Here is a 21,597-nt window from a genome sequence, read left to right on the forward strand (position 1 = left end):
GAGGAATCTGTCACACACTGCACTTCATCATTCCCAACCATACTGACAGCTTGTATGCTGGTGTACTGAAGAACATGGCCTACACTGTTGCTGCTTTTTGCAGATATCTCCATGTAGGCGGGGGAGGCAGAATTAGCCTGATTTGTCTGTGTTTCACCACACTCCATATTTCTATTGTATTCAACCGTAAACCGTTTAGATCCTGTAATTTCCTCCTTCTTTCCAGCTTGCGTTGGCATACGTCAACTGCTGCCAGTCTTCCTGTGCCCACATAGTCATTGTACTGTCAAAGTATTACAGTTACTTACAATAATTGATATACTAAAAGCCATTTGTGACATATTGCATTTTATGTTTCCACTCAAATGTTAATAGACTTCCTAACACACTCAAGTCACACACGCTGACAAGTCAGCTGCAACAGATGTGGGTTGAAATATGATTTTTAATTTTCCAATTACAAAAATAGCAGTGCGGTGGGCAGGCAGGCCAGAACATTAGAATCAGTGCAGGTCACGCTCATGTTTTTGTATTATTAATGCTGAGATCTTTTCTGTCATTTTTTTTCCTCTGTTTTGTGGGCTGACTGTGAAATCGTGAAGCCCTGTTTGTGCTGAGTCAGAACCAGACACTGCTCTCTCTCTCCCACTACCTCTCTTTCTCTCCCTGTGGGTAGGTGGGTGTGCTGTATGTGGTCCCGCAATAGTCAGATCTAATGTTTCTAGGATGAATCTCAACCATAAAATGCTCAGCTCTCAACATGTTGTTCCTTCCTAGGCAAGGAAAGATGTCTGAGTCTCTGTCAGGAACATGGGCCTGGTTTCACTTAAGAACCGCTGGTTGGGTAACACATGTTCTGTTAGAATCATGAATGTGCCTTTGTTAAATACTTTCCTCTGTTGCAAAACGAGTCCACGGACAACGACGAGCTTGAGAAAGCCCTACCATCTGATTCTCAGCTCCTTCTGAGTCACTGTGTCTCGCCGCTGCTGCGCTGTGTAAATGTTCCACACAAGACTGAGGGAGATTTTGAGATAAGGAATTATGTAATTAAGCAGTTTCTCATATAAGAGAAAGTTTACTCTGTTTGTTTTAAAGAACTAGTTTAGACCAGATCAAAATTCTGATTATTTCATACCACTATGTCAGGAAGAATTTATAGAACTTACTCTACTGTACAAGAACTGTGGTTAGGTACTTAACTTACAATGTGTGTCCATTTAATGGTACTTTGTACTTCACAATTATGCACAGAGTTATGTGAAATTTGTTCTTTTTGATTGGATGGGTGTAGAGGTCTGTTGCCTATTTAACAAAGACTGTATGTTGATAATACAACACATGATTAGTATTTAAAGCAGCAGCTACCAAATTTTTTGAATTGTGACTCTTTTTAAAATCAAGATCTGACTGAGGTGCAGAATTTAATTCAAGTGGTGTAACAGAAGTATTGCATTAACTGTCCAGGAATTACAGGCTTTTTTGTTTTGTTTTGGGGGGTTTTGCATCGTTTTTCATTTTCAGAGGCTCAAAAGTTATTGAACAATTGCCTGACATTTGGATTTATGGCCAGTTAGTGCCTTAAGTTAAATTAAACTGCCATAGTAAATTTGATAATTTTCAATATGAGGTCTAAGAAATGTCAATGAAAGTAAAGGTGGCCATTATTAGGCTGAAAATAAACCCATCAGAGTGACAACAAAAACTGTTTTGTGTGCTACAGCATCATTGTACTATTTGCTGGTGTTTTCTTAAGTTCGAGTGCATTTGACCTTTCAGGGCTGCTGTAAAAAAAAACCCAAAGAAACCCTTCACAACATCTATCAAAATGCAGAGCACTCTAAAGTATGTAGGCGTACATTGCCAGAGTCTACAATCAAGAGACACCTTAATGAATGTAAATTCAGAGGGTTTACAGCATAATACTCACCACTAGTTACACTCAATAACAGAAAGTAGACAGAAAACATCTAAAATAACCTAAAACAGATTAAATAGAAATGATCTTCTACCAGAATGATGGGAAGAGAAAAGAGGAAAGGAGCTCAGCTCATGACTTAAAGCATACCACATCATGCTTCAAACACGGTGGAGGCGTGGGAATGTATAGCTGCCAATGCCAGCTAGCGTTTACTGATGATATGACTGCTGATGAACGTAGCAGGGCTATACTCTCGTGACCCAGAGCATATGCAAAAGCAACCCAGGAGCTTATCGAGGCTAAGAAATGGGATATCCTTCAAAGGTCAAGTCAGTCACCTGATCCCAACCCAATAAAGCAGCTTTTCATTTACTGAAGACAAAACTGAAAGCAGAGAGATTCACAGACAAGCAGCAGCTGCCGGCGTCTGCAGTAAAGGCCTAACAGTGGATGTCAAGGTTGTCACTGACTGCACAGGATTTAAAACAAGTATTAAAAATAATCCTTTTAATTAATATTATCTCAGTCTGTCCAGTTACTAAAAAAATGAGGGCTTTGTTAAAACCCTTGAATCACAGTCTGCACTTCAGTCAGATCTTGATTGTTTGATTTAAAATCCCCCGTGATGGTGTACAGAGGTATATTTAATAAACACCCAGCTTTGTTCATAAACTTATGGACCTAACTGCCTAACTGAAAATTAAAAATCAAAAAATGTGGAGCTGTGTGTAGTCAAAGACACATTTCCCTCTAAATTTATCTTACTATAAATAAATAAAAATCTCTAATTCCTACTGATCAGCTACGGTTTTCATTTTCCAAGAATGAGTTTTTTCATCAAAGTAAATGCAGTTGTTAATAAGATAGATTTTAAATTAAGTATTTTTTATTTTTATATAAATGTTTAAATCTATCTTGGGATTATTATTTTATTTATTTATTTATTTATTTTCGATTTTGCTAGTCATATTTTTCCTTCAAGCAAATAATCAGATTAATTCCAGAGGCAGTAGTTCCTGGTGCTGATGCTTGATCTGACAGGTGCTGTTCAGTAGGACAGGAGGAAATATTAAAACCCAAATCCAGGAAATCTTAACTACAACCATGGAACAAAGGCACTCTTATTTCACTCGCTAAAAATGTTTTAGTTTATTTTGTAAGCCAGTTGGCCTCTGGCCAAGGTTCAGTTACAATGGTCATCAGTAATGAATATAAAAGGGCACAGGTGTGTATTGAGTTGTTGATATTTGAGCGTGGTTTTAAATGCATTAAGTTGTGAAATCTGTAAGCTCGATCGGCTTCTTGTGCTTTTATTGCTGTAAAGTGATACCTGCATTACTTTCTTTGGTTGTGGGATACAGTGCTGAAGAATACACACTCACTCATTTAGATTTTTGTAGAGAAAAATGTGAAAAAGCCTCAAACTGATCAACTGAGCCCCTGAGACTACTGAGGGGCTTTTTCTACTCTCTAATGTGGCCCACATCTCCACCTAGTGGACACTTGGGAAGTTGCCCACTTGAGGTAGTTCAAACATCCACTTATTTAAACACAGCGATGAGGAGCAGAGTTGCTCATGTTTTTATTTTCAGTCCTGACATTCATTTCAAAGAACATGCAAGCCACTTCCTGGTGATCTAACACATCCTTCTAACTAGGAAGCTTTCTAAACCAGATGGATCTCTTTTTTGTCTTTTTCTCATGTGGTTTTGGTAAACCCAGCAGGATGACCAGAGGGAGTTTGATTACAGGCTCTCTTGACAGCGGGACATCAAGGGTAACCTGTACAAATAAAATACAAATACTTTGATTACTTGCATTCTTTTTAAGTTGTGTCTGATTTTGCCTTTAATCAAAATCTACTTCTTCTGCAGACTAGATTGTATAATGCACTCTGTGTCTCCACCACAGGACCAGTGTTTACTGAAAGCACTAGCTTAAATCTGTTTGAGCGGATGGCATGGAACAGGTTGGACTGCAATGTGACGCTTTATGTGGTCTCATCAGTGTGTGGACAAACCATGAGGAAATCTCCCCTTTCCTCCCTCTCACACTTCCTGTCCCCAGTATGCAGCCACTGTGCGGTGCTGTTATCGCTGTGCAAATGTATCCCAAAAAACCTCAGATCTCATTTGACTAATTGTCTCAATGCTACACTGTTTCATCTTAACATATGGTATTATTCTGTAATGTAACCTGGTGTAAGGCCATATCATTATACTGTGTCTTTAAACACAGTCTGTACCTTGAGTCTGTACTCCAGCTTCATCATGCAGCAGTTGAAGAAGGTAGGAGGGAGCTGCGGAGGGATGCTAAGAACTTTGGTGGTGGTCTGACGGGTTTCAGCCGGAACAGGCTCTCCTGTCCCAAACAGGATGTCATTTGTGTGCACTTTCCTCTTTGACTGAGCAACAAAGGTCTGCTTCTCACACAGGTAGAATTTGGGTATTACTGCATGTGCTGAATCATTGAGCACTTCCACAGAGACTCCCATTGCCTCACCTGTGTATGTTTAGAAGAAAACCCCAAATTATTTATGTCTCAGTTAACAAAATTTAGGAAAATATATTCTGTGAGACATCGGTTTACCTTGCTTTAATCCCATTTTTTCTGAGGTAACATTCATAGTCCCCTTTCCGGAGCCATAAAATGAAATCCTAGTTGCGTGTTGTCGCTCCTAGTATAATAATAATTTTTTTAAAAAAAGGCAATGAAATAAGTCATGACACATTTAGGAGAGCTGAAGTTAAGCTCAGGCCAAAAAAAAGTTGGGTTGTTTTTTGTTTGTTTTTTACCTGAAGTCCAATGATAATCATTTCTGATTTGGAGGCAAAGGGGAACTCAGACTTGGTCCGAAAAGGAAACTCAGCCTTGGTTTTGTGTACAAGCCAAATCGACTGAGTAAGCTGTGCTCGCAAACTGTATGTGATCCTGCCCCATTTCCCTTCATAAGATGAAGGCATGTCTCTGAAAGAACCCAGAGGGAAATGATTTCATTCCAACAGGTGGAAAGAATGTGTTTACATAATATAGATTTATTATTAGAGATCATGTTAGAGGGGAACACATACACATCTGGAATTACAAAGTTGAATGAATACACATTCCTCCCAGGGCTGATGATTACGGAACCTTATAAAAAGAAACACTTTATGTTACCTGCATGTTTGTCAGCATTTATAATAGCAATTATATATCTATCAGCTCAGAAACTTTACTGGGACAATACTAACCATCTCCCTTTTTATCTTGAAGAATAATGTGTTCAAAATAAAAGTATTTCTTCTTGTTGCTGTGGACCACAATATCATCTCCTTCTTTTTCATGCCAAGTTACCTTAGCCTTCCCTTTGGCTTTGACCGAAAAACACTGCACTTTGATTTCCTTGCTGGTCACCACTGTCACATTTCCAGAGAGGATGTCGCCGGGGGAGAAGGTGCCTTGTTCGTTCACCTTGTTGAATTCCACAAAGAGATGCTTGACGGTCATTAGAAGGATATATCAAACAGTCTTCTTATGGAGTGAAAGTGAGAGAATCCTCTTTTAGTTGAAATTAAATCCCAACAATTTACTGCGAGCAGGTTTGACTTGATCCGCTGAGATGGAGTCTTTCTTTGACGAATAAGGATGCCAGTAAGGCAGGCGTATTCAGTGGAGCAGTGGACCTTGTTCAGAGGCTGTATCTGCGTCACACAGTATCATGTGATCAAGCCTGCAGGTGTTGCTTTCACAAAGGTAACTCTAGCCAGAATCCTTGCAAGCTAAATGAATGTCTCCTGTGTCACTGGTAATGGTATCGTATTGTATTACTTAATGATCAAGCTAAGTGATGAAAAATTGGTGTAGAAAATTGAAACAACAGATTTTTGAGGGCAACCTTTGTGTTGATTTTTATCAAATGACTGTTTTTTTAATGTTCTAATATGATGTTAAAGGTGAAAAATTTTGAATGTGTTTGAATACTGAAAAAAAGTCACAATAAAATTAATTTAACTTTATCCTAACCATAAAAGGTACATAAGATGGAAACTTTGTTTTGAATTAAGTGTTAGAGAGTGTAAGTCTGAAAACAGAGACCAATCCAACTTGTTCAGTGTGTCATATTGCATTTGATATACAGTGTTGAAGCAATAAAACTTAAAAAATTAATAATAAAAGGTTTTAGCACAACTTTGTGTGAATCAGTTTAGTTAAAAAGTGCTGAAATACACTGAATCATTCACCTGACAGCCAAAGTGCAGAACTGAAATTCACACAGAAGAACTTGTACATAAGAAAAACTGTCTAATGACAAAAGAAACTAGCACACATCTGAATTAATATTGAATGCTCATATTCTTTAAATCACAGGAAGACTTGGAATATCTATTTTAAATGTCTAAACTCAAGAATCTCAAATGAAAAAAATGAATATTTTCAGTGTGTGTGTGTGTGTGTGTGTGTGTGTGTGTGTGTGTGTGTGTGTGTGTGTGTGTGTGTATCAGCGAGTGAGTGACATACAGAGAAAGAGCCAAACTGGCGTCAAATGACCAGGTAAAATAGTTTTAAATCTTTAAGTGTTTTGTTGGGTTTTATTTTAATACTAACTGTGTTTTAGTGGGGAGATAATCTACACAGACTAAACACAGAGACAGTAGATTACGTTAGATCAGTTGAAATGTGGGAGAATTCTCCACAGACAGGTAAATGGTTTCACTTCTAATCATACATAATTTTCCAAGACTGTAACTCTGGTCAAAATACTTTTTGAACAATGAGGGTCCCAAGGACTGTCTGAAATAGTGGGGTCTTTCCTGCTGTTGAAACAAGCTCCTCACTGAAAATACAATATCTCTTAATGGGTCTGTCAGAAGGTACTCCCTACACTTTGATCCACACAGTTCAAAAAGTTAACATCTCAATGCCATCATCATTGAGAGTGGTAGTGGGGTACGTCGCATGTGCTCCATAGGGAGGTGGAAGATCTCCACACTGGGGTGGTGTTTGCTGGGGTGCAGTTCCCCAGGCTGGATTTTCTGGGTTCCTAAAAGTGTCAAATCCAATGCCAGCAGAAGCATGTGGTTGTTTCACAACCGCAGGCATGATAACTATAGGAAGTTTGAGCTTTGGATCAATGGAACATTTGATTTTCAGTTGGACCTGTGGAAACAAAATAACACACAAACAGAATTGTTTAGCTTTGTTTGTTTGTTTCAGTGAATGTAGATGTTGATTCGCATGATTAGGAAGTATTTATATCAGCAGGCCTTTGTTGTTGCCCTGTTTTGTCACTAGAGGGCTCCCGTGCTTTAACCCAAGCTTCTCACTCTGTTTTTTTCCATTAGTGTTTGCACTTGCCTCTTAATGAGTGCTTTTCTTCCTTTATATGGAAGTACTTTAGTTCCTTTGAGTACTTACATCCCTTGTTGTAGTTCCTTTTGTGAACATTAAAAAGAAGAAAAGCAGTTTTCAAAAAAAATGATTTGAGTTACCTGTGACAGAAAAGAGGTGCCACTAACCAACTAGCAGCCCAAATAAAACAACCAAAATAAAACAAAGACAAGCTTCCTACCATTAGTTATATTACTTAAACAGTACTCAAGTACACAAACAAAAGGACAGCTCTACAAGTTGTTCACCTTCAGCATGTACTCCAGGTTGATGATGTGGCTGTTCAAGATGGAGGGGGGTAGGTCTCTAGGGATGGTGATCACCTTGGTCACAGGTTTTCTGCCAGAAGATGCTTCAACAGCCTCAGCCTTATCCTTAAGGATGTTGTGTGTGTAAACTCTCCTCTGGCCCTGGGCAAAGAAACTGTGTTTCTGATACAGTTTGAATTTGGGCTTCACTGTGCGACTCGAGTTGTTGTTGATTTCAACTGTGACCACGAGAGCTTCGCCTGTAAAGTACAGAAAGTTATCCTGTATGCCAAGCACAGAAAGACATTTCCTTACATCTACATAATATCTCTCTACAGGAGTTCAGGATGCATTTATGCAGTTGGCTAAAGTCAGGTGATCAAGACGCCAACTTATCTGGGCAAATACCATCAAGAGTCATCCTCCCAAAAAAGCAACAACATAAAACTACATAAAACAAAATCCATCTCAGTGTAACACAGCCATTATGCCATTTTCATCCAAATTCGTATGACACAAAATAAGGCGCAAAAGAGTCTGGAGAGTTTTATTCTTACATGACTTAATGTTCCTGACACAAAAGGCGCCAAGTGCTACCTTTTTCTATCTTAAATGATTATTAGACTTTTCAACTTTTCGTCTTTACCTTCCTTGTAAGTCTAGTGCACAGTGGTTGATAATTTAGCTGGCCAAATGTAGCTATTCCACTGTTGCCAAAAACAGCACGTCAGCATCATATAGTTACATACAGCTCGGTTCGTACTCATAAAAACAAAACAGAACAAGCTAAAAAAAAAAAAAAAAAACTTTCAGATTAGTACTTAATCAGCTTTAGGTTCCTTTCAATAATCAAAGGATCAGTTCCACAGAAACACCCCTCACTGAATCATGCACACTGGTTTCCTGTTTACAAGCACTTTAAGTAGCTGGGAGCTGGGATGAAATAAAGCAGTATTTTTAAAAGATGGGAAGTATCGTTTAAAAATACTGCTTTGTCTGAGGAGTAAAAGCTCTTGACTCAACCAAACTTATAGTCACTTTCCAAAAAAAAAAATAAAAATAAGGGAGAGGGCAGAAACTGAATACTGAAAGGCAGTAAGCCAAGTAAAGATAATTACCTTGCATGTATCCCATTTGAGTGGTATGGACATCTACTGAAACCTTTCCAGAGCCCAAAACAGATTTATCCTTATAAGTATACTGAGGTTCCTAAAAAGCAGACCCCCACATTATAAATGTGCTTAAAGGTAATGATCTCTTCTGCCTGAACACTATCAATTATGAAATTAAATAGTTGCTTTTTTTTTTTTTTTTTTTTTTTTTTAAGGATTAATGATTTCTTACCAGAAGTCCAGGAATACCCATGTCTGCCTTGGACACAAAAGTGAAGTGGACCTTAGTTTTTCTTGTAATTGATTGTGTCAGCTCTGCTTTCACCTTATGAACAATTTTTCCATGGGCTCCTTTATAGGTTGATGGCAGTATTCTGTAAAATACAATTCAAAAACATTCAAATGACCCACGAGGAAGCAGAATGGAAATCTAAACATCAGATGAGGAAAAGAAGAGGTACCCATCAGGAATCCTGAACAAAAAAGGAAACATGTGCATTCCTTTTTCAATGACTTCAGTGCCTGGAAAAGAAGTAGATGTTGTTTTGAACAGTCTATTAAACAAGGAACAGTGTATCACATGTCAGCAACTGTGTTAATTCAATACATCACCATCGTGTCTTGATTCTCTCAAGATATGTTGTTTGATGTCATAATATGTCTCAGTAGCCCAGTAAACGCGGTAATCACCCTCTCCGTAATTCTCAGTCCAGCATACCTTCGCTCTTCCTTGTCCTCTAAAAATCAACGATTGGATTTTGGTTTCACCAGACACCTGCACAATAATTCTTCCATTAATGATATCTCCATTCGTGAAGGTGTTTTTGCTGTTGATGGCATCGTATTCGATTGAGAATCTTGTAATGGTCATTTTCAGATGGCAAAAAGTGGGATAAAAAAAAAATCTGTTGCAAAAACCAAGAGAAAACTCAGGCCAGTTGTGCCCAGCACAGCCGCTCTCTGCCGGTTATATCTCCTTTCAAGTATGCAAATGTTGTGAAACCTGTTTTTCTTGTACCATACACTCGCCCAAAGCAGTGCCACTAAAAGATTTTCAGCTATGGAAACTTAACGGGCTTTATCATGAGATTACATTATGACTGATTCGAGACAGTCAAAGCACACACTCTCTGGATAACCAGCATGCTCTCTTCACAACCACATATTGGGGCAGCGAAAAATACCACCTTGTTTCCTTCATTTATTTTTTATTGTGGGTGTGACTGCCACATGCTGGTTTGCTAAGTGCATCACATGATATATTTCGCCACACCTACAGTAAATTTTCCACTTGATGCCCATTACATGCCACGATGTTTAAACTCTTTGAAATCCTAAGCAAAGGTGATGAGAAGTAACCTTAACCATAGACCCCGTTTTTCAGAGAGATAACAAAAGGGACTTTTGGGGGGGAAAGCATGCTGCTGTTCTCACGCCCCTGATTACCAAGGCTTGGGAGATAAGTTTTCACATATTTTGACAGCAAAAATTTGGGGGAAGTTCCCCAAAAAGGATTAACAAATTCTTGTTTGGAGGACATTACTATTAAATAAAACAGTAAAAGTATTACTAACAACACTATAATATTCACATTAGGTTTAGAAATAATATTATATTTCTTTCCTGGGGAAACACGTTCTAAGTAAGTTAGTGTTAATGACCTATCTTACCAGAAATTTTCAACAGTCTTAATAGTCAAAATTAATCTGGAAACACTGGCAAAACCTAAAAAATACCAGGAAAAAAAATGTTGCAGTCAATATTTTGATGGCCATATGAACTGAAAGCAATTAACTCAAAGTAAAAGATGTCTAGTTATGTCAGCTTCATGTTTTGTGCTATATCATAAAAAAATTACAAAAATCCAAAGACCACCCCAAAGAGTTTTATTTCGTTAAAAAAGTTTATTATCATACAAAGCTTTATTTCAAAGATATACCCCCCGACACCAAAAAAACAAAACAAAAAAAGTTGCATGATATGTCACCAGCAGGCTTGATATTGTAATGCTGTTAACCAGTGAATGGAAAATATTTTACCCCTTACTTTTCAGAAAGGCTTTTAGGAGGAAAACAAACCAGTCAAACAGCATTGCATTTATCACAGGAACAAGTAATAATAATAATAACAATAATAACAACTTTATTTACAAAGTGCTTTTAAACAAAGTGCTGTACAGCTATTTGAAAATAAAGAGATAAATAAATAAAAGTGATACATAGCAATACAAGTTAAAATATAATAAAAGTTTGAAATGATAAATAAATAAAATAAAAAATGGCATAGAATTTAGACATGTAGGATACGGTGAACAAGTGGGTCTTCAACTTAGCTTTAAAAACCTCCACAGTGCATGCCTGCCTAATATCTTGAGGGAGGTTGTTCCACAAAAATGGTGCACGAAAAGAAAAAGCACGCTCTCCAATAGTCTTTTTTCTTGCTCTAGGAACTTTTAAAAGGCCAGAATCCTGGGATCGGAGAGCACGGGATGGAACATAAAGGTGCAAAAGATCAGAGAGGTATGAAGGTGCCAATCAATTTAAAGCTTTGTAGGTGAGCAGAGGGACCTTAAAATCTGCTCGAACCTGACAAGATAGCCAATAAAGGGATTTCAGTACAGGGGTAATGTGCTCAAATTTTCCAGTTTTAGTTAAAATGCGAGGCGCTGCATTTTGCACCATCTGTAAACCTCTAAAACTTTTCTTTGGTAGCCCAGAAAAGAGATCGTTACAATAATCAATACGTGAAGACACAAATGCATGGAGAAGAACCTCTGCAGTCTTGCTTGATAAAACTTGTCTGATTTTGGCTATGTTCCTTAAATAATAAAAGGCGGTCTTTGCTGTCTCTCTTACATGAGACTCGAAGGAGAGCACTGTGTCGAACCACACGCCCAAGTTTTTTACCTTCAATTTTCAAGATTAAATTTTGGGACATGTATGGAAATTTTTGTGGTCCAGTGACCATCAACTCTATCTTATCAGTATTAAGAAGCAGGAAGTTATCCGATTACCAGCCCCTAATTGCAGATAGACACGATTCTAATTTAGACATTTCAGCACAATTTCCAATGGTTAAAGGAACATAAAGGTGCAGGTTGTCAGCGTAACAATGAAAAGTTACATTAAAAGAATGTAAATGAACACCAAGAGGCAGCAGATACAAGGAAAAGAGCAATGGGCCAAGTACAGAGCCCTGAGGCACCCCATGCCCCACTGCACAGGTCTCAGAGAGATCATTTTTAAAACTAACAGTCTGAGATCTCCCAGACAGGTAAGATCTCAGCCATGATAAAACATTTCCTGTAACTCCAATAAAATCTTCAAGCCTATCTGATAAAATACAGTGATCCACAGTGTCAAATGCAGCACTTAGATCTAGTAGTACTAAAACTGAAGTGCGATCACTGTCTGCATTTACCAACAGACCGTTTGCCACTTTGATTAAAGCTGTTTCTGTGGAGTGATTTGGTCTAAAAGTGGACTGAAATGGTTCAAACAGATTGTTTGTTGAAAGATGCTCAGTGAGCTGCTTAAAAACAACTTTTTCAAAGACCTTAGACAAAAAAGAAAAATGTGAGACGGGTCTATAGTTTGCAACTAAGTCAACATCCAGTCCAGGCTTTTTCAAGATTGGCACTACCACAGCAGATTTAAAACATTCAGGGAGGACTCCGGTCATCAATGAAGTATTTAAAAGAAACAGAATGTAGGGTCCTAATACTGACCACAGTTCCATTATAAGTACTTTTTTTTCTGCTTTTATTCACAGTCGTCTTTCTGGAACACGTAGGCACTTAAGATATGAAGTGTTTAATAAAAAAACAAAACAAAACAAAAAAACAATTAGGAGTGGATACTCCTATATGAGACAGTTAAACACACACTATAGGGATTTGGTATAGTCTATTGCCACAGAAGTGCTTGGTGAACACTAGAGTGGCTCTTAATGACCACAGTATGCTTCTCAGTGTTTTCACACCATTTCCTGGCAAAGCATCTGGTCAGACCTGTTGCTAGTATTTATTCTCAAAATCTGGCAACGGAGGGTACATTGCATATGCTCCATAAGGAGGAGGGGCATCTGATGATTGGGGAGCTGCTATTGGTTGCTGTGGCTCAAAACACCACACTGGAGGGTTTGGGTTCAGGTTCAGGTTGAATCCAAAAGGGCTAGCAGCAGCCGCAGCGGGATAGTGTGGTGGCACTGCAGGATAGGGCTGGAAGGCTGGCAGGATGACTACAGGAAACGTAATCTCTGCAAAAAAAACACTTTTTGCAAACAAATGAACAAAGCGTGACAATTGTGTTCAAACACTTTCAGCAGCTTTAAACAAAAGTCTTTCGTTGTGTAAAATAAAGAACCGACAGAGAGCTTTAAATATCGCTCTGCTGCGCTCATTCATACCTTCCTGCTCATCTTTTCTGATCACATCAACATTTATGTGATCAGTTACATTACAGATCTTTTCTGTATTTCTTGCTAGGATTTTAGCAGTAAAGCCCTTCAAATGAACTTTTGGTTTGGAGTTTACATGCAGTAATGTGCAAAAGTACCACCCACCAGTTCTTTATATTTTGCTCAAAGGCATCAGACTTTCTTGTAATTTCTAAAGTGGTCTTGAGAAATAGTTTGTCAGGTTTTCTTAAAGTATTTCAGTTTTAAATTTAAATGTACTTTCTGTCTAGACAAAAATCTTTTTTCCTTTTTGTTTAATGTGTGCATTTCTACTGCAGAATTTCAAAAAACAAGTTAACAAGTTCTCAACAAAGTAAAATGAAATGTATTTTCTTTCGAGGAACAGCGCATTCCTTCTTGAACCATTTTAGGTTAGCACAGCATAGATCTGGGCTGTTAGCTGATCTGGTGACTGATCTCCAGTGTGACAATGGGTGTTAAGTTACTGACTGGAAGCAGTCTTGACTATAGGCAATACAATCCAGTCATATTGTATTGTGTGAAAGCAATGTGACGCAGTATAATTACTAAGGGAATATTTTTGAGGGCAACATAGAACTACTTTAGACACCTTTTTTTATCAAATCAAGATTTTTAATGGACATATTGGTGAAAGCTTTTAATTGTGTCTAAATACTAAAAAGGTCAAAAATCTACTTTAAGCAACTCTTTCAAATAACCAAAAACAGCAAACATCCCTTAACCTTCATCTGACCATAAGAAGGGAATAGCATCCAACCCTTGCTTTGGATTAAGTGCTATAATGACTGTAAGTGTTACAGTATAGCTGCCTGGCAGACAGGATGTGATGAGGGTAGAAATAATAACCAAAATAAAAAAAGGAAGAGAGGTACAGCTAAACAGCGAAGCAAGATTATATTAATCCGGCAGAGCTTCAACAGCATTCCGAGGGAGACTGGGGATGTTGAGTCCGAATGGACCCTGTTCAGCACTTCCATTGCCGAAGCCACTGCACTGAGCTGCGGCCGCAAGGTAGTTGGTGCCTGTCATGGTGGTAATCCCCGAACCAAATGGTGGACACCAGAGGTAAGGGGAGCCACCAAGCTGAAGAAGGAGTCCTACCGGGCTTGGTTAGCCTGTGGGACTCCGGAGGCAGCTGATAGGTACCAACAGGCCAAGCGGAATGCGGCGCGGGTGGTGGCAGAAGCAAAAACTCGGGTGTGGGAGGAGTTCGGAGAGGCCATGGAAAAAGACTTTCGGGCTGCCTCAAAGAGATTCTGGCAAACCGTCAGGCGACTCAGGAGGGGAAAGCGTTGTTCTACCTGCACTGTGTATAGTTCGGGTGGAGTGCTGCTGACTTCGACTGAGAAAATTGTCAGGCGGAGGAAGGAATACCTTGAGGATCTCCTCAATCCCATTGGCACGTCTTCTGTGGCGGAAGCAGAGTCTGGGGACGAAGGGGATGACCCGCCAATCTCTGGGGGCGAGGTCACTGAGGCAGTTAAACAACTCCTTGGTGGCAGAGCCCCTGGGGTGGACGAGGTCCGCCCCGAGTTCCTGAAGGCTCTGGATGTTGTAGGGCTGTCTTGGTTGACACGTCTCTGCAATGTTGCGTGGAGGTCAGGGGCAGTACCCCTGGACTGGCAAACCGGGGTGGTGGTCCCCATCTTTAAGAAAGGGGACCGGAGGGTGTGTTCCAACTATAGGCGGATCACACTCCTCAGCCTCCCTGGGAAAGTCTATGCCAGGGTGCTGGAGAGGAGAGTCCATCTGTTAGTCGAACCTCGGATACAGGAGGAACAATGCGGTTTTCGTCCTGGTCGTGGAACACTGGACCAGCTCTTTATCCTCTCGAGGATACTCGAGGGCGCATGGGAGTTTGCCCAACCAGTCTACATGTGTTTTGTGGACTTGTAGAAGGCATTCGACCGTGTCCCTCGGAGGCTCCTGTGGAGGGTGCTCCGGGAGTATGGGGTGTCTGGCCCATTGCTACAGGCCATTCAGTCCTTATACGACCGTTGCAAGAGCTTGGTCTGCATAGCCGGCAATAAGTCAAACTTGTTCCTGGTGGGTGATGGGCTCCGCCAGGGCTGCTCTTTGTCACTGATTCTGTTTATAATTTTTATGGACAGAATTTTTAGGCATAGCCAAGTGGCGGAAGGCTTTCACTTCAGTGGTCCCAGGATCTCATCTCTGCTTTTTGCAGATGATGTGGTCCTGTTGGCTTCATCAGGTGATGGCCTCCAGCTCGCCCTGGAACGGTTCGCAGCCGAGTGTGAAACGGTGGGAATGAGAATCAGCACCTCCAAATCTGAGGCCATGGTCCTGAGTCGGAAAAGGGTGGAGTGCCCACTCAGGGTCAGGGACGAGACCCTGCCCCAAGTGGAGGAGTTTAAGTATCTCGGGGTCTTGTTCACGAGTGATGGGAGAAGGGAGCGGGAGATCGACAGACGGATTTGTGCAGTGGCTGCAGTGATGCGGACACTGTACAGGTCTGTTGTGGTGAAGAGAGAGCTGAGTGTAAAAGCAAAGCTCTCAATTTACTGGTCGATCTACGCCCCTACCCTCACCTATGGTCACGAGCTGTGGGTAGTGACCGAAAGAACGAGATCGCGAATACAAGCGGCGGAAATGGGCTTCCTCCGAAGGGTGGCTGGCCTCTCCCTTAGAGATAGGGTGAGAAGTTCGGCCATTCGGGAGGGGCTCAGAGTAGAGCCACTGCTCCTCCACATCAAAAAGAGCCAGTTGAGGTGGTTCAGGCATCTGACAAGGATGCCCCCTTGGCGCCTCCTGGGCGAGGTTTTCCGGGCATGTCCCACCGGGAGGAGGCCCCGGGGCAGACCCAGGACACGCTGGAGAGATAATATCTCTCGGCTGGCCTGGGAACGCCTTGGTGTTCCCCCGGATAAACTGGAGGAGGTGGCTGGGGAGAGGGAGGTCTGCGCTTCTCTACTTGGGCTGCTGCCCCCGCAACCCGGCCCCAGATAAGCGGAAGAAAATGGATGGATGGATGGACAATAAAAAGGTTTGTTTTCTGCATTATTCACTTGCTTATTACGCACAAGTCTACTGTTATGTACAGTGCTGTCGGCCGCTGTGTTTTTTTTTATTTATTAACCTGACTTCGACAAGGAAGCCTCATTTCTGATGTTCAATACTGAAGACATTTAAACTTATTAAAGTTATGCGAAATTGCAAAATGCTTAGCTGTGTCTCTAATTAAACCTCTGTAACTTTGCTCTGCTTTAATTCAGTAGCATCAGGTAATGTTTATATTTTGATTCATGGTTTTCTTCTGTTTTTGTTCTACTGCAGAATGTTTTTAAGGTTATCTACTATAAAAAGCCAGGCCAGGAAAATCTCCATGTTTTACTGTTTTATACTCTGTTACTTTGACACAAGGGCATCTGCTGTGATGCTTAAACCTCTGATAAAGTTTCACAAGTGTCAGCTTTCTTTTTATAGATATAAAAATATGGATATGTACTGATAAATGATCAGAATTATAATATTTCTGACTGTCTGAGGCAAAATTTCCCCGATTCATATTGAATCGATCGAATTGTGGATTGAATCGAATCGTAACCTTGTGAATTGGAATCGAATTGATTCTAGAAATCAGTGATGATACCCAGCCCTAGTCAATAATTTTGGACAGTAAGGTGGAATAACCAACTAATACAGTTTTAAGACTCATTGCAGTTTCTAGCAAACATTTTTCAAGCTGCTTACCCTGAGTCTGTGCTCAGCTTTGATGATGTTGCAGTTGAGGATTGAGGGCTCAGTGTCACGGGGAATGGTGATGACCCTTGTGATGCAGATGGAGGAATGGCGTCTCCCACCTCTTTCAAGAGGTCTTTAGTATGGACCCTTCTCTTCCCTCTTGCAAAGAAACTGTGCTTTCTGTACAAACAGTACTTGGGCTTGATCTCACAAGATGAACTGTTCTTAATGAAGGCCACAACTTTTAATCCTTCTTCTGCAATACAGAGCAGAAAAGTCAAACCTGACCTTTGCTTTAGACAAATACAACCTGCATGCCTTTTATGTTGTCGGAAGCCCACTTTCTCAAGATTAACATCCATGGCTACACTTCCTGAGGTAAAAACTTTCATTTTCTTATCCTTTGGAGGGTCATCATGACCATCTCTGCATGCCTACTATAAAAGCACTGATTTCCAGCCATGTGATTGGCTGATTAGATATTTGTGTTAATGAGCAGTTGAGCAGGTGTACCTGAGTTACCTGATTTTAGTCATTAGGCCTTTTAAAAAGTATTATTACCATTTGTGTCTCAACCCTTTCAGGCATAGTGGGCCCTACAGTGGACAGCTATTCAAATACAAGTCTGCTTTCTTGTATTTGTGTCAGTGTTGATGGTATACTTGCACATAAACCACTACATTAGACACTGAAAAAGTGGGTGGCAGGGTATGGAGTGACACACTCCATACCCTGCCATCCACTTTTCAGCCAGTGTAAGTGCACAAAAAAAATTCTTATTTAAATTTAAATTTCTCTAACCCATTGGAAGTTCAAAAGTCTTTTTTTATGCCTAAAGATGAATAAAAATAGTTAAGAAAAAAATCCCAATTGAGGTTGCCATAATTCATGCATGAAAGGATTAATATATCTACTAACACTACTTTAACTGCAGTGAGCACATATGACATCCCTGCACATATCTTACTGTAGTTTTCCACACAATATCAAGTGTTTTAATTTGTTATCAGTGGTGTTAAATTGAATTTATTTGCTAAAGACAGTGACTAAATCAAATTTACTCCTGACCCCATAGACCCCAACGTGAACTTTGGAGCACATACTTTTATACTTCAGTTAATGGTTGTCTTGTCCAAATTGCCCAAATGGACTCTAAAGTTTTAGAAGAAGCATTACATTAGGACACTGTGTCATATGATGAGTAGAATATAAGGATTCACATTAAACTGGAATCACCAGCCACAAATGAAATATGTTAGTTTTGCATTTCAAATATGATGTTTTATTAGAAAAATATAGTAACACTTGTGAATATATTATTTACACAGATATTTCACTTATATTAAATGTATACAGTCTTACAGTTTAAATAGGAAAGTGAATTAAAATCTGTTTGGAGTTAGAAGATAACAACTGCTAATATGAAAAACAGCATTTTCTGATTTATTGCCTCAATTGATGTCATCTTCACAGTTTAGGGTATGAAGGAACAAACAATAGGTGGTTGGTAGCTTTAACAGCACACCAGTCTGCTTTTTTGAATGCATTCAATCATTTGTCTCAAGTCTGTGTTTAAGGCTTAAACGTTCTCTGTCAAGGAAGATTTTCAAAGTGCAGTCTTATAATCATCGAGAGTGGTAGTGGGGTACATCGCATGTGCTCCGTAGGGAGGTGGAAGATCTGCAAGTTGGGGTGGTGTTTGCTGGGGTGGTGTTTGCTGGGGTGCAGTTCCCCAGGATGGTTTTTCTGGGTTCCTAAAAGTGTCAAATCCAATGCCAGCAGAAGGATGTGGTTGTTTCACAACCGCAGGCATGATAACTATAGGAAGTTTGAGCTTTGGATCAATGGAACATTTGATATTCAGTTGGACCTGTGCAAACAAAATAACACACAAACAGAATTGTTTAAGATTTTTTTGTTTAGGAAGTATTTATATCAGCAGGCCTTTGTTGTTGCCCTGTTTTGTCACTAGAGGGCGCCCTTGCTTTAATCCAAGCTTCTCACTCTTTGTTTTCTTCCATTAGTTCCTTTGAGCACTTACATCCTTTATTGTATTTCCTTTTGTGAAGGTTAAAATGAGGAAGGAGAAAAGCAGTTTAACAGTTTTCCATAAAAATGATTTGTTACAGTCACCTGTGACAGAAAAGAGGCGCCACTAACCAACTAACAGCCCAAATAAAACCTTTTAAATGGCATATACAGAAACAAAGACAAGCTTCCTACCATTAGTTATATTACTTAAACAGTATTCAAGTACACAAACAAAAGGACAGCTCTACAAGTTGTTTACCTTCAGCCTGTACTCCAGGTTGATGATGTGGCTGTTCAAGATGGAGGGGGGTAGGTCTCTAGGGATGGTGATCACCTTGGTCACAGTTTTTCTGCCAGAAGATGCTTCAACAGCCTCAGCCTTATCCTTAAGGATGTCGTGTGTGTAAACTTTCCTGTGGCCCTGGGCGAAGAAACTGTGTTTCTGATACAGTTTGAATTTGGGCTTCACTGTGCGACTCGAGTTGTTGTTGATTTCAACTGTGACCACAAAAGCTTCGCCTGTAAAGTACAGAAAGTTATCCTGTATAAATCACTGCCAAGCACAGACAGACATTTCCTTACATCTACATAATATCTCTCTACAGGAGTTCAGGATGCATTTATGCAGTTGGCTAAAGTCAGGTGATCAAGACGCCAACTTATCTGGGCAAATACCATCAAGAGTCATCCTCCCAAAAAAGCAACAACATAAAACTACATAAAACAAAATCCATCTCAGTGTAACACAGCCATTATGCCATTTTCATCCAAATTCGTATGACACAAAATAAGGTGCAAAAGAGTCTGGAGAGTTTTATTCTTACATGACTTAATGTTCCTGACACAAAAGGCGCCAAATGCTACCTTTTTTCTATCTTAAATGATTATTAGACTTTTCAACTTTTTGTCTTTACCTTCCTTGTAAGTCTAGTGCACAGTGGTTGATAATTTAGCTGGCCAAATGTAGCTATTCCACTGTTGCCAAAAACAGCACGTCAGCATCATATAGTTACATACAGCTCGGTTCGTACTCATAAAAACAAAACAGAACAAGCTAAAAAACAACAACAACAACTTTTAGCTTACTACTCAATCAGCTTTAAGTTCCTTTCAATAATCAAAGGATCAGTTCCACAGAAACACCCCTCACTGAATCATGCACACTGGTTTCCTGTTTACAAGCACTTTAAGTAGCTGGGAGCTGGGATGAAGCAGTACTTTTTAAATGATGCTTCCCTAGGGAAGGAGTCTAAGGAGTAAAAAGCTCTTGACTCAACCAAACTTATAGTCACTTTCCAAAAAATAAAAAATAAGGGAGAGGGCAGAAACTAAATACTGAAAGGCAGTAAGCCAAGTAAAGATAATTACCTTGCATGTATCCCATCTGAGTGGTATGGACATCTACTGAAACCTTTCCAGAGCCCAAAACAGATTTATCCTTATAAGTATACTGAGGTTCCTAAAAAGCAGACCCCCACATTATAAATGTGCTTAAAGGTAATGATCTCTTCTGCCTGAACACTATCAATTATGAAATTAAATGGTTGCTTTTTAGGATTAATGATTTCTTACCAGAAGTCCAGGAATACCCATGTGTGCCTTGGACACAAAAGTGAAGTGGACCTTGGTTTTTTTTGTAATCTTCATTGATTGTTTCAGCTCTGCTTTCACCTTATGAACAATTTTTCCATGGGCTCCTTTATAGGTTGATGGCAGTATTCTGTAAAATACAATACAAAAACATTCAAATGACCCACAAAGAAGCAGAATGGAAATCTAAACCTCTGATTAAGAAAAGAAGAGGTACCCATCAGGAATCCTGAACGAAAAAGGATACACATGTCTTCCTTTTCCAATGACTTCAGTGCCTGGAAAAGAAGTAGGTGTTGTTTTGAACAGTCTATTAAACAAGGAACAGTGTATCACATGTCAGCAACTGTGTTAATTCAATACATCACCATCGTGTCTTGATTCTCTCAAGATATGTTGTTTGATGTCATAATATTTCTCAGTAGCCCAGTAAACGTGGGTTTGATCTTTTCCGTAATGCTCAGTCCAGCATACCTTCGCTCTTCCTTGTCCTCTAAAAATCAGCGATTGGATTTTGGTTTCACCAGACACCTCCACAATAATTCTTCCATAAATGATATCTCCATTCGTGAAGGTGTTTTTGCTGTTGATGGCATCGTATTCGATTGAGAGTTTTTTAATGCCCATTTTCAACGGATGACAAAAAGTGGGGGAAAACAAAAATCTGTTGCAAAAACCAAGAGAAAACTCAGGCCAGCACAGCCGCTCTCTGCCGATTATATCTACTTTCAAGTATGCAAATGTTGTGAAACCCGTTTTTCTTGTACCATACACTCGCCCAAAGGAGTGCCTCTAAAAGATTTTCAGCTATGGAAACTCGACGGGGTTTAACATGAGATTACATTATGACTGATTCGAGACAGTCAAAGCACACACTCTCTGGATAACCAGCATGCTCTCTTCACAACCACATATAGGGGCAGCAAAAAATACCACCTTGTTTCCTTTATTTATTTTTTTATTGTAGGTGTGACTGCCACATGCTGGCTTACTAAGTGCATCACATGATATATTTCACCACACCTACAGTAAATTTTCCACTTGATGCCCATTACATGCCATGATGTTTAACCCTTTGAAATCCTAAGCAGAAGTGATGAGAAGTAACCTTAACAATAGACCCCGTTTTTCAGAGAGATGACAAAAGGGACTTTGGGGGGGGGGGGGGAAATCTAAATAGTTT

The 21,597-nt window shown here is 39.7% G+C and overlaps 3 protein-coding genes across 3 annotated transcripts; all 3 read right to left on the reverse strand.

The window, feature by feature from the left end:
* Positions 1 to 3,571: 3,571 nt before the first annotated feature.
* LOC134638249 (arrestin domain-containing protein 3-like) lies at positions 3,572 to 5,410 on the reverse strand. Its single transcript, XM_063488769.1, has 6 exons — positions 5,155 to 5,410; positions 4,993 to 5,053; positions 4,717 to 4,888; positions 4,511 to 4,598; positions 4,167 to 4,423; positions 3,572 to 3,703 (listed from the first exon to the last, which is right to left on the reverse strand). The coding sequence occupies exons 1-6, from the start codon at positions 5,408 to 5,410 to the stop codon at positions 3,572 to 3,574; spliced, it is 966 nt and encodes a 321-aa protein (XP_063344839.1).
* A 1,392-nt stretch (positions 5,411 to 6,802) lies between these two features.
* Positions 6,803 to 9,522, reverse strand: LOC134638250 (arrestin domain-containing protein 3-like). The gene is made up of 6 exons (XM_063488770.1): positions 9,264 to 9,522; positions 9,113 to 9,173; positions 8,884 to 9,025; positions 8,658 to 8,748; positions 7,540 to 7,799; positions 6,803 to 7,060 (listed from the first exon to the last, which is right to left on the reverse strand). The coding sequence occupies exons 1-6, from the start codon at positions 9,520 to 9,522 to the stop codon at positions 6,803 to 6,805; spliced, it is 1,071 nt and encodes a 356-aa protein (XP_063344840.1).
* Positions 9,523 to 18,399: 8,877 nt separating this feature from the next.
* On the reverse strand, positions 18,400 to 21,041 carry LOC134638251 (arrestin domain-containing protein 3-like). The gene is made up of 6 exons (XM_063488771.1): positions 20,783 to 21,041; positions 20,632 to 20,692; positions 20,397 to 20,544; positions 20,193 to 20,283; positions 19,084 to 19,343; positions 18,400 to 18,663 (listed from the first exon to the last, which is right to left on the reverse strand). The coding sequence occupies exons 1-6, from the start codon at positions 21,039 to 21,041 to the stop codon at positions 18,400 to 18,402; spliced, it is 1,083 nt and encodes a 360-aa protein (XP_063344841.1).
* Positions 21,042 to 21,597: the final 556 nt, after the last annotated feature.

Source organism: Pelmatolapia mariae, linkage group LG12 (genome assembly GCF_036321145.2).
Source record: "Pelmatolapia mariae isolate MD_Pm_ZW linkage group LG12, Pm_UMD_F_2, whole genome shotgun sequence".
NCBI classification, from domain to species: Eukaryota; Metazoa; Chordata; class Actinopteri; order Cichliformes; family Cichlidae; genus Pelmatolapia; species Pelmatolapia mariae.